The sequence below is a fragment of the Bombyx mori genome, chromosome 3 (assembly GCF_030269925.1).
Source record: "Bombyx mori chromosome 3, ASM3026992v2".
Taxonomy (NCBI): domain Eukaryota; kingdom Metazoa; phylum Arthropoda; class Insecta; order Lepidoptera; family Bombycidae; genus Bombyx; species Bombyx mori.
Window position 1 is genome coordinate 3930644 of NC_085109.1, and position 12450 is coordinate 3943093.

At 39.5% G+C, this 12450-nt stretch overlaps 1 protein-coding gene across 2 annotated transcripts in view; it reads right to left on the minus strand.

Moving 5' to 3' along the window:
- Positions 1-2319: 2319 nt before the first annotated feature.
- The window catches only part of LOC101739920 (6-phosphofructo-2-kinase/fructose-2,6-bisphosphatase), a 48231-nt gene continuing 38100 nt past the window's right edge, over positions 2320-12450 (minus strand). Inside the window, exons 7-9 of one of the 2 annotated variants that reach the window (XM_012690466.4) lie at positions 6476-6710; positions 6005-6147; positions 2320-3487 (exon numbers count right to left, since the gene is read on the minus strand). In XM_012690466.4, coding sequence (XP_012545920.1) covers positions 3380-3487; positions 6005-6147; positions 6476-6710 — 486 coding nt within the window. In that variant the 3' untranslated portion in view covers positions 2320-3379. The remainder of the gene's footprint in view (positions 3488-6004; positions 6148-6475; positions 6711-12450) is intronic. The other variant, XM_004926257.2, reaches the window with a different exon arrangement.

Below are 12450 nucleotides of genomic sequence, written 5' to 3' on the forward strand. Positions count from 1 at the left end.
AAACTGTTACAATCGTTTCTTATGATATGTCGTAATCGTTTTTAACATACAGCGCATTCGTTGAATTCGAATTCCGTAATTACCTCAATACCACCACACAACACACAATCGAATTAAAAATGAAGCTTTCTTCAGTAGAAGGTTCATCCCTGATTTTGTCGAAATACAGTCCAGACACAGAGAAACCGTCCAATACATTAAGCATCGTTGCGAAGTTCTGTTGTTCTAGTTGGTATACTATTGCCTAATAGATGCTAATCTACATTAAATCACGACTTCGACCTTCAGAACGTTCGATCACCGTCTGCACTTTTAATAATGACCCTATTCTCATTCTTGCAACTGGTTTCTGAAAGGTTCCACTTTCTAATGGTCTAATAAATTATTATTAATAATAATTATCATGGATCTTTGAAAGTCACCAGCTTAAGTTGGAATCCAAAGTAAACGTTTTGTAAAAAAATTCATATGTAGGTAGTTTGATTGTCTAATTTTGTAATCGGATAGCTTTGTTTGATTTACAAGCAATTGTTTCATTTATCAACTATCTTTGATAAATAAATAAGTGGCTAATTAAAATAAATTGTTTACAATAAATATGAATACAAAAGCAATTTTCTTAACGTTTTGAGCAGTGTTGAGCAGGCATTTAGCCGATATATGAAATACTTACTTAATGCTTACAAGTTCTCTGATTATTTTGAAATATTATAAAATACATCATTGTTGAAACTATGTACTTGCGACTCAACATTACATACAGGTTTTCATACCTATTTGCTGGTAGCCTAAGGGGATATTCCAGTTTCGCGCGGACGGTTTGGTAAGCTCACGGGCTCAACCTGAGAATTTGCTAACACTAGCCCTACCTAAAGCAGTTCTTCGCAGTATCTACCCCCGAATCGGAATCGCGACCCTCTGAGATCCGGCGAAAAATTCAGTAGGTTATATCTATGGATTAGTTCGATCGTTGAACTTTTCAATTACAACGAAGAGTTCGATGAGGACCTTAATCGGTGCTTGAGGGGTCTAAGAGCACCGAAAGTGAATCCGAAGGATCCGACAAGACATGTTTGGTATCATACTAATTCGAGAAATAGATGGTCGGCGCGCCTGGTAGTTTCCCTTCTTGGTCTTGACGCAGATACTCAGTGTCTCAGGAAAACAAAAAATCACTAATCCTGAATATCGTATTAAGGATAACGAATCAAACTGTTTAAAATATTGAATTGTCATAGGTCTTTATGCCAAATTTCGAATTAATCCGACGTTTTGAAGGGGGTCAAAATCATGTTCAAAGATTCCGTTACATACTAGCATACGTATGAAGCTAATAAAAGCGTATTAATAAATGACGCGCTAAAGCATAGAATATCATAGAATATATACAAACAAACATCAACTTGTATAAGAATCAGAAGTAAAGTGTTGCAAGATGATGATTAATAAGCTTTTTATAAAAAAGGGACAACTTTGATTCATAAAATAGCTCTGAAATTATTCGTCCGAAATAATTTTGTTCTCACACACTGAAACACATACTACATTTTGTTCTTAGTTCCTAACCGCCAAAATCGATTTAAAGTTATCTTATCGTACATCTATATCAGTCCAAAGTTCACATGAGCGTCTTTATTCCGACACGGGAAAACCGAAAAACAAAATCGTCAATAGCATTTTTAGTAACAAATGTCTTCCTTGCAATGCCGTCAATGATTGGATTATTCTTATACTTGGGGTACTATAAGAACCTTTTGTAAGCTGATTTATTTACCCTTTTTTTCACTCTTTTTTATGTTTTTTTATTGCTAATTGGGTCGACGAGCTCACAGCCCACCTGGTGTTAAGTGGTTACTGGAGCCCATAAACATCTACTACGTAAATGCGCCACCCACCTTGAGATATAAGTTCTAAGGTCTCAAGTATAGTTATAACGGCGGCCCCACCCTTCAAACCAAAACGCATTATTACTCCTTAACGGTAGAATTAGGCAGGGCGGTGGTACCTACCTGTGCGGACTCAGAAGAGGTCCTACCAACAGTAATTACGCAAATTATAATTTTGCGGGTTTGATTTTTATTACACGATGTTATTCCTTCACCGTGGAAATCAATCGTGAACATTTGTTAAGTACGTATTTCATTAGAAAAATTGGTATCACAATAGAAAAAAAATTGGATTCGAACACCGGTGCATCGCTATATACGAATGCACCGGACGTCTTATTATTAGGCCACGACGACTAACTTTAATGCGTCTTAAAAAAAAAAGTAACGAGGTGCGTGTAAGTGTATGAGGAAATAAAACACAAAACGAAAATATGTTCATAAACTATATATTTGAAAATTACATACTAACACAATCATTTAAAGAAAAAGTCCTTTAATATTATCTACGCCGACTAATTGACTGCCATGTGGCGGGCTGTCATTGTGACGTACACTTATCTATGGTACACGTACAAAACATGGCCACACCACTCTCCTATCGATATTAATCGAATGGCCTAAAGGTCTAGATACCAGGCCAAAAACTCAAAAAAAAAAATCGAACAACAACCTCCTTCTAAAATAAAGTAAGTACTAAAACAAAAAAAAAAAGGTATATCTATAATTCGCTAAACAGGAATGAAATTATAACATTGCGATAGATATCCCGGCGTTGACACTACATTGCAAGTTATGTACTGCTAAGATAAATTCTACACACAATTATAATTAGGTGCACTACGAACATCAATAACATCGCGTATAAGACGAGAAACTAATCTTAAAAAAGATAGGGAATACGATATTAGGCATAATGCACGCTTAATTTACTTATGATAATAATAAAAAACAAAAAAAAACATAATTTTAATCAACAATAATAATATTATTCTTCGACCACGAATTTTAATCTAAAATTATTATAATATTTAAAATAACAAAAATAGAACTAAAAATTAATTCCGTAATTAAGAACAAAATATATGTATATTTCAATGCAAAACGACGATAGACTCCTTCAATCAGTCTTACAGTTGGAAGGTTTGCATTCAGCTGTAATTTCATAAAATTAAAATAATATTTTGTACGAATCGAATTGAGCTAATCGTTAAACGGTACTGCTAATTATAACGCCACAACTGAACCGGCCATAAAAACTTCGGCAGTAGATAATCCTAAATTTTACCGGCTGCCATTCGTCGCGACACTTCGATCACTCACTCCATTGTCATTCTCGGAAAGAGAGCGCTAGACGTCTCAATAACTCGTTTAGCCACATCCACAGTCTTTCACAACGGTGGACTCGCGGTCCTGTTATTAGGGCGTGACCCCTACTAATGCTGGTTTGGTATTACGTATGCCGTAGACCCCGGGAGGTCCGACACGATCGCCTAAAGTTGTGCCTCCGTCGGGCTCTGCCATAAGTTTGACGGCAGCGTGTCGTAATGAGACGGCACCGTTGTCAGGGCTTCGGCAGTGCTTCTGTTTATCGAGCAGTTCTGTAACAAGGGTTATCGTTAATAGAATTCAAGTCACCTTAAGCTAATAATAACTACGCTTGAGACTACCTTGCGTTTCTTAACCTCAACCTAGGCTTACAAAATAGACTCGACATAAGCCCTAGTAAATTTTTAAGGCAAATTTAATCATTGACGTTTTAAGGCAATAAAGAAATTAACGTGAATGTATATTTTGACGACTGACGAGATACATACATGTCAGATATTATTATTATTAGATTCTCGGGTCGGTATATTTTTTTTCTTTGTAAACACAACTATTATTAAATGACTTCAGCTGTGAAGTAGTAACGTCGTCTTCAAAAAGGAATCTTGATTCATTTTACTTTAATATCATTAATATAATTAACATATGATTTATTTTAATATAAGAGTATTATAAGCTTGCCTATTTCTCAACCAAAGTTATGTGTTTTAAATTGGCCGATGGGACGGATTTATCCAATACAAAATATATTATTTGTTGGCTCTCACAAACAATTCAGAACCATCTAGATTCTAGAGCAAAAAAAAAGTGAACACGGGAGTTTTATTGGATAATTATATAAGTTATTAATTATGGGTATTAATATAAGTAAAATCAACAGTGTAATTCGCAAGATTGTAACTACTTAAATTATATTAGATTGAAGATTGTTTTAAATTAAAACGAATGTTCAAGTTCAACAGTAGAATAGAATCATGCTATAAAATTTGTTTAATGTAGCTAATGCTTGGAATTATGAGCTCTGGTGGTCCGCAACACGTTGTTTGCACAGCTTTCAACTATACAAGTCATGTTGATCGCAATGACTTTGAAATGTATGGCAATGTTAATTAACCATTTGACTGCCTGTAGGTCACCGGTGCCCTACGCGCCGCACTGAAGTAATTACGTCGTATTTTTTTTTGACACGATTGTCTCTTAAGATGGAACAACACGAATTTATTAAATAGTGATAGGTACTATTAATACTTTTTTTTTATTGCCTTTGTAGGCAGACGAGCATACGGCCCACCTGATGGTGAGTGGTTACCGTCGCCCATGGACTTCAGCAATGCCAGGGGCAGAGCCAAGCCGTTGCCTACCGCAAAAATAAAAAGTATTTCTTATACTAAAATAAAAAGCATTTCTTTTGCTTGTAAAAAAACTATAATAAAACCCCTTTTACGATTTAATCAGTCACCGTGGCCACGGAAACTGTAAAGCATTGGAAGTTTTGGAAATAATATAATGACAATAAAAAAAACGCAAGATTAAAACGTAAAAATAGTTTTAATTATGTACTTCACACAATCTAATTAGGTACATGTAGGCATTTCGAGCCGTATTTACTGGTGGGTGACATAATGTTTACGTACAATTAAATGTACAACGCAAGGCTAACTTAAACTTTAAAAATATTGAGTTTAGGTTAAAATTTATCTTTTATTTTTATTTTATTGCGTAGATGGATGGACGAGCTCACAGTCCATCTGGTGTTAAGTGGTAACTGGAGCCCATAGATATCTACATATTAATGCCGCCACCCACCTTAAGATATGAGTTCTAAGGTCTCAGTATAGTTACAACGGCTGCTCCACCCTTCAAAGCGAAACGCATTACTGCTTTACGGCAGAAATAGGCAGGGTGGTACGTACCCGCGCGGACTCACAAGAGGCCTTACCACCAGTTAAAGATCTATCTGCATAGATCATGCTAACTGGATACATTATAATTTTTATTTTTTATTTTTTTATTGCTTAGATGGGTGGAAGAGCTCACAGCTCACCTGGTGTTGAGTGGTTACTGGAGCCCATAGACATCCACAACGTAAATGCGCCACCCACCTTGAGATATAAGTTCTAAGGTCTCAAGTAAAGTTACAACGGCTGCCCCACCCTTCAAACCGAAACGTATTACTGCTTCACGGCCGAAATAGGCAGGGTGGTGGCACCCACCCGCGCGGACTCACAAGAGGTCCTACCACCAGTAATTACGCAAATTAAAATTTTGCAGGTTTGATTTTTATTACACGATGTTATATTAGTTTTGTTTCAACGACTGTTGCAGTGAATTTGATATTCTTCAATGCAAAAAGTCGGGTTATGATTTTCGATTATTATGACCGAGAATCATAACACGAATTTTTAGTACAACCAGTTATATTTAAGTGTTAAATTTTATTATAACCTAAACATAATAATATTAATGTTTAAGTTAGCCCATTTCTTCAGCGTTGACATACATATTAAATAAATGACTAGCTGTACCCGTCCGCTTCGCTGGGCATTTAAAATTAACACTATTATTTCTCACCCCCCCAAAAAGATTTTCATCATTAACGCCCCCACAACTGGTGCAGGGAGTCCAACACTCATATAAATATTAGCCTATCCATTAAGTACATGTATTTTCTACATGGATACCAAGTTTCAAGTCAATCGGATGCATGGTTCAATATTTATAACGGAACATCCGTAAAAACCACTGTAGATTTATATATTAGTATAGATATGAACATTTTGTTTGCTTACTTGTTCCGCTCTCACCTTGGGTTGTTGGCGGTAAGTGTCCACACATTCGACTGGCAACTTGATCATCTCCACCTTGTACTTGTAGCCGTACGATGTCAATTTCACAATGGTGTGAAGTGGCACGTTCATGTAAGGGAGTTCGTCTGTGGATTTAAAATACGGCGTTTATGAAACTTGCTTTGTATTTAATTACATAAATCTATTAGACGTATTTGTAAATATGACAAAGAAAATAATGCTTTGTGCTTATAATGGCCCACTGAGTTTCTCGCCGGATCGTCTCAGTGGGTCGCGCTTCTGATCCGTAGTACATTCTGTGAAGCACTGCTCTTGCTAGGGTCAATGTTAGCAACACTCCGGCTTGAGCCCCGTGAGCTCACCTACACATGTTAGGGTAAAGCTGAAATAGCCTCTCAAGGCTATCAGCATAGGTAGGAAAAAAAAATTATATATATATATATTAACGCTTACCAAGTTTCGCGTCTAAGAAGTATCCGAGCATGCATCTCAGTACAGCTTGATGGCCGACCACCACGACGTTGTGTTCATCCTCCAGCGCAGACAGCACCGGCCTCAATCGGGTCATTATGTCTATATAAGACTCGCCCCACGGGTAGCGATAACGGAGCTTGTCCTGATCACGCCAAGCGAATTCCTGCGGGAAACGCTCTTGCATCTCTTCGTATGTCAGCCCTTCGCAGATGCCCTATGGAAGAAGAGTAAGCAATGAGCAAATTGTGGACAGTATGTGCGCGATCAGAGAAATGGTATACGAGATTAGAACATTATTTAAGTAACAAATATTAATCATAGAGGTAGGAATCTAATGCGTTGATCGGAACAGATAGCTTATTGCTTAGAAGGGTGGACGAGCTCACAGCCCACCTGGTGTTAAGTGGTGGTTACTGGAGCCCATAGACCTCTGCAACGTAAATGCGCCACCCAGCTTGAGATATAAGTTCTAAGTAAAACGATGCCATCCGCGCAGCCCAGGATTGGTAGGGCTGACGCAGTTCAGGAGAAAGTTGTTAAAGAAGGCCACGACCTTCAGTATTGAGAATTATCGACGCAAGTAAGAGGATATTTACAGTATTACATTTACAGTATTCATCTGAAGTGGCGTAAATGTTTTTTTTTTTATGATTGAAGTATTACTGGTGGCCCGGAGGCCTTTCTAGTTTCACCAGGACAGGTGGGCGACCTGAGGCTCAGCCCGGAGGGGTGACATTTGCTAACAGTTGCCCGAGTGCCTCCGAAAAAGACCTAACAACTCAAGAGCAGCTGCTTCACGAATGAATCTACTATCGGACCGGAATCGCGACCCACTGAGAAGATCCGACGAGAAACTCAGCGGGCACCCGCGTAAATGTTACGATCTAAATAGATTTATAGCTCTATTAGCATAGTGAACTGTCCTCTAAACGAACTACTAAATTGGTTTATTGCCAATTTTATATCGACATATTTTGCTGGGTATATGTTGATTTTTTAAATGTGTTTTTTTTAATGCTTTGATCGTTGGACGAGCTCACAGTCCACCTGGTGTTAAGTGGTTACCGGAGCACATAGAAATCTACAACGTAAATGCGCCACCCACCTTGAGATCTAAGTTGTAAGGTCTCAGAATAGTTACAAGGGCTGCCCCACCCTTCAAACCGAAACGCATTACTGCTTCACGGCCGAAATAGGTAGGTAGGGTGGTGATACCTATCCGCGCTGACTCACAAAGAAGTCCTACCACCAGTAATTACGCGCACCAGTATTATAATTTTGCGGGTTTGATTTTTATTACACGATGTCATTCCTTCACCGTGGAAGTCAACAACAAACAAAAGCAAATCTGATATATTATATATTTTATGTATATCTATTTTAGACATCCCAAAAACGATAAACATTTAATGCTTTACTTGCCTAATAGAGTTGAGGTAAGTTTTTACCGCGAATTATGTCTGTGTCTTAAATAATAACATTTACGATACAGTTATTACAGTACAGTGAATTAATATTATGTTCTTATCATTTATTTGAGAAGTCATTGTTCTGTGTGTTCTTGAAGAGGTTTTTAACCTGAACGATACAATCGATTGTGTGAATGACCAGTCAAAAGAGTATATTTGTTTTAACTTTGACAGAAAGAACATAAGCGTCGCATTTAATTATAATTTCATTGCTAAGATAGGTGTGGACGAGCTCACGGCACACCTGGTGCTAAGTGGTCATTGGAGCCCATGGACATCAACAGCGTCAATGCCGCCGCCCATCTTGAGTCGTGTGTTCTAAGTCTCAGCTTTTGCAGTACAACGGCTGCCCTAGCCTTCAAACCGAAACGCATTACTGCATCACAGCAGAAATAGGCAGCAGAATATATAGGCAGTGATGGTACCTACTCGTGTGGTCTCACAGGACTCTCCATGAATAGTAAATTCAAAAACAGTATTTATTCATTACCAACTGGTACGCTGCAACATCTAAAAGGCTTATCGGTTTGGGTTTTAAAAAACAAATGTACATTGTTAAATTGTCCGTTCTTTGTATTTAGCATTAGTCTAGTGTATAAATATGTTATTTTTATTTAAAAGTAATTATATTATAGTATATTAGTCATACACATATTATAAGTATATTAGTCAAAGATTATCTGATTAGTGGTATGCAAATAAATTTCCAGAAAAAAAATTATCGAATTCGTCGAACTTGAAAATCGTATTATCGAACGAGTCGATGACTGAGCTCAACGTTAATCAGTGACATCACGAAAAAAGATTACAGAAGGAAGTATTTATAAATTTTCAAGTCAAATTTTTCGTCTACAATGCCTCTCTAAAGATAATATTTGATAAGTACCACGAATCTATAGAATAAACTCTCATCGGTGTTGCCAGCGCTCTGTTACGTTTTATTTATTTATTGCCCGTGTAGGCAGACGAGCATACGGCCCACCTGATGGTAAGTGGTTACCGTCGCCCATAGACTTCAGCAGTGCCAGGGGTAGAGCCAAGCCGCTGCCTACCCTTAAGTACTCTCCACAAGCCTCGTTTATAGAAGGATATGTCATAGCGCTCGGGAAACACCGTAGAGGGGAGCTCATTCCAAAGCCGGATGGTACGTGGTAAAAAAGATCTCCGGAAGCGCACTGTGGATGAACGCAGTGGCTCCAGGTAATTCTTTCTTGAAATGAGGTTTTAATAGAATTTTAATTCATGCTATTTCGAATGCTCTTTATGTTACGATAAAATATGTTCAGAAATCGATATGCTAATCGTTGATTTATTGTTTTTTATTGTTTCGTTGTCATACACACAATTTCAGATTGTTATCGTTATCGAGGAAAAAAAACAAAGATATCGTCACTGTACTTTAAAATACAAATTAGTTGTTTATTATTAAAATTGTACGCAATATTTTCTGGAAAATTGAGCTGATTAATATGAAACTCACTTGCACAAACGTATACTGAGTGAATAGTCACATAACTCTTAAATATTTTTAATACGCTTTTGTTAGCTTCTGACGTATGTATGTTAGCATGTAAAGGAATCTTTGAACATGATTATGATCCCCTTCAAAACGTCGGATTAACTCGATATTTGGTGCACTTGTTAAGGACCGAAGACAATACAATATTTAAAAAAAATGAAAAAAAATGAAATTTATAACGGAACGTAATTTCCGAACGTGCGATACCGCCCCCGCCGCCGCCTTACCTACCGCCCGCTGAGACAGAGCTCTCTGAGCGCGAAAACACACGCCCTCAGCGCGCGCGACGACGACCAGTAAGATATTGCGAGTCTTAGATTAATTGTACGATTCTCAACTCATTTTGTATTTTGTTAGTTATTGTGTCGCTTTTTTTATATTAAACCTCATACCAAATCAGTGTAAACATTATTTATATATCATCTTCGCCAACAGCCCGGAACAACGAACTCACGAAAACTCACAAAAGCCCGCCAGTCGGACTTGTAGTGTTAAAAATGGCGCCCGAACGTTTAGCTGTGAAGTGATATTTATATGAAATTATTGTGCCTACATGAACGATTTGTGTTTTCCTGACTTTACCGACTAAACCGTCGTCAAATAATGCCGCCAAAGAAGATGCCGAATTCCGAGGAGCGCGACGCGAGAGCCGCGTCGCCGCCCCACGCGCCGTCGAGTGACGCGCCGCCCGCCAGTGTTTGCTTCCGCTCGGAAGACATCACCATGCTGATCGACACCCTTCAACGAACGCAGCTAGACGCGTTCCGGGAGCTGTTAGATAGCGTCAGGCAGTCGGCGACTCCTACATTCGACCATCGGCCCGCCAACAACTTCAGCCGCTGTAAATCTGTATTCAGCGGACGCGCAGACGAGTCAGTAGAAGGTTTTATCGACGCAATAGAATCGTACAGAGACGCCGCCAATGTTCCCGATGACGTAGCCGTAAAAGGTATTTCCATGTTGCTGACACACACCGCCGCTACCTGGTGGCAGGGTATCAAGCATCAAGTTTCTACATGGGAAGACGTCATCTCAAATCTACGAAGTGCTTTTGGTGATCGCCGCCCACCCCACAGAATTTATGTCGACCTATTCGCAGACGGCCAGCAGCCTATGGAGAAAACCGACCTGTTTGTCGCCAGGGCTCGAGCACTCCTCGCGAAGCTACCTCGAGGCGACTTATGTGAAAAAGTGGAGCTCGATATGATATACGGATTACTGCATCATAAAATTCGTAAACGCCTTCGTAGAGAGGAAATCACCAGTTTCAATGTTCTCCTGCAAAAAGCACGAAGTATTGAGGATTCTACGAAAGAAGCGCATACTTCAAACGCCGTCGCCGAGACATCAAAGGGTGCCGCCGCCGCCGCCCGCGCTCGACTCGAGCCGCCGCGGCCTGCAACGCAGCGTGTACCTACGGCCGCTGTAGAAGTTTCCCCGCGCCAACGTTCGTCAGGCGATAACGCCGACGCCACTCCGACCGCCGAAAAACCCAAGAAACGTCGATACTGTGTTTATTGTAAAAGTTACGGTCATACGCGTGATCAGTGTCGTAAATTGTTATTAAAACAAACCGCGAATGACAGTAACGATAACGTAGTTAGTAAAGTAAATAATATTAAATGTTACGGTTGCGGCGCGAGCGGAGTCATACGTTCTAATTGTTCCAAATGTAGTTCAAATTTTAGCGCGGTCGATTTTATTCAAATACCGCGAACGCGATCGCGAAGTACAACGACCGCTGAGACATCAGCTGTTGGTAAGTCGTCCGCCCAGGTGAGTAATTTGGCAAGTTTACCTATGGGTTTTACTGGGGCTGTACCTGACTTGTGTTTATCCAGTAGTGTTCATACTGAGCGCCCAAATTATGTTAAGTCATCGCTACACACTGCTCAGCCAAGTTTGGTATCATGTAATAATGTAAGTACACCCCCCGTAAATAATAATTTTGCCCGTAAATGTAATGTAAACTCGTCCCATAAACGTGTTGATAAACAAATTGTTTCAAATTTGCCGCGTTCCGATGATACGCCTTTGTTTACATACTTATCTCGTCCTGTTAAGCAGGGGGAGTGTTTTAACCGCACTCATGTACCTAGCGAATTGAAATCAGTATCTCCTAGGGAATTTTGTGTTAATCAGTGCGTCGTAAATAATAGACATAAATGGAAAACGAAACTTTCTCGTCAGTGTCCATCACGTGGTCCGTTATCAACTAGGGCGACCATGATTTTTTCAGGACAAAACCAGGAATTCGATAATAAAAGTAGGGTGACCAAAAATTTTTCAGGACACAACCTGGAAAGTTGTGCACCGGTTAAAGGGACCACAAATTTTAATTGTGATAGTTTTGTCACCTTTTCGTCTGTAACTTCTTCGCAAAATGGCAACGCGCGACGACCTATTTTAGGTATAGAGATTTTAGGAATCCGAGGTAGGGGTTTAATCGACACCGCAGCCAAGCGAACTGTTGCCAGTTCTTCACTCTACGCCCTACTGCAACAGCATAATCAGTCTTTTGTGTCTAGTTCTATGCGTGTTAAGCTTGCCGATGGTTCAATTCAAACGCGACAAATGTTGTCAACGACACTTGATGTAAAATTATTACCGGGTAAAGTTATTCCCATGGAATTTGTCGTATTTCCGGACGCCCAGGATAATGACACATTATTGGGTGTAGACTTTTTAGTAGCAGCTGGTTTAGCCATCGACTTCCATACTTCGACATGGCGCTACCATGGTTCTGAACGAGTTTTTCCATTGGAGTTCGAGTACCCCAGTGACCTCACGCCTTGTTCTGCTGCTGATTTCTTAAGAGAAGACGAGGGAACTATGCTGTGTCCTCCAGAGCGTTAACCGCCTAGCTTCTCTTCTGCAGTGCAACGAGGATGTCTTCAGACCAGGGGGAGCCCCAATGCCTTACGCTGAACATCATCAGGATGATAGGAAGTAGCAAACCGACAAAA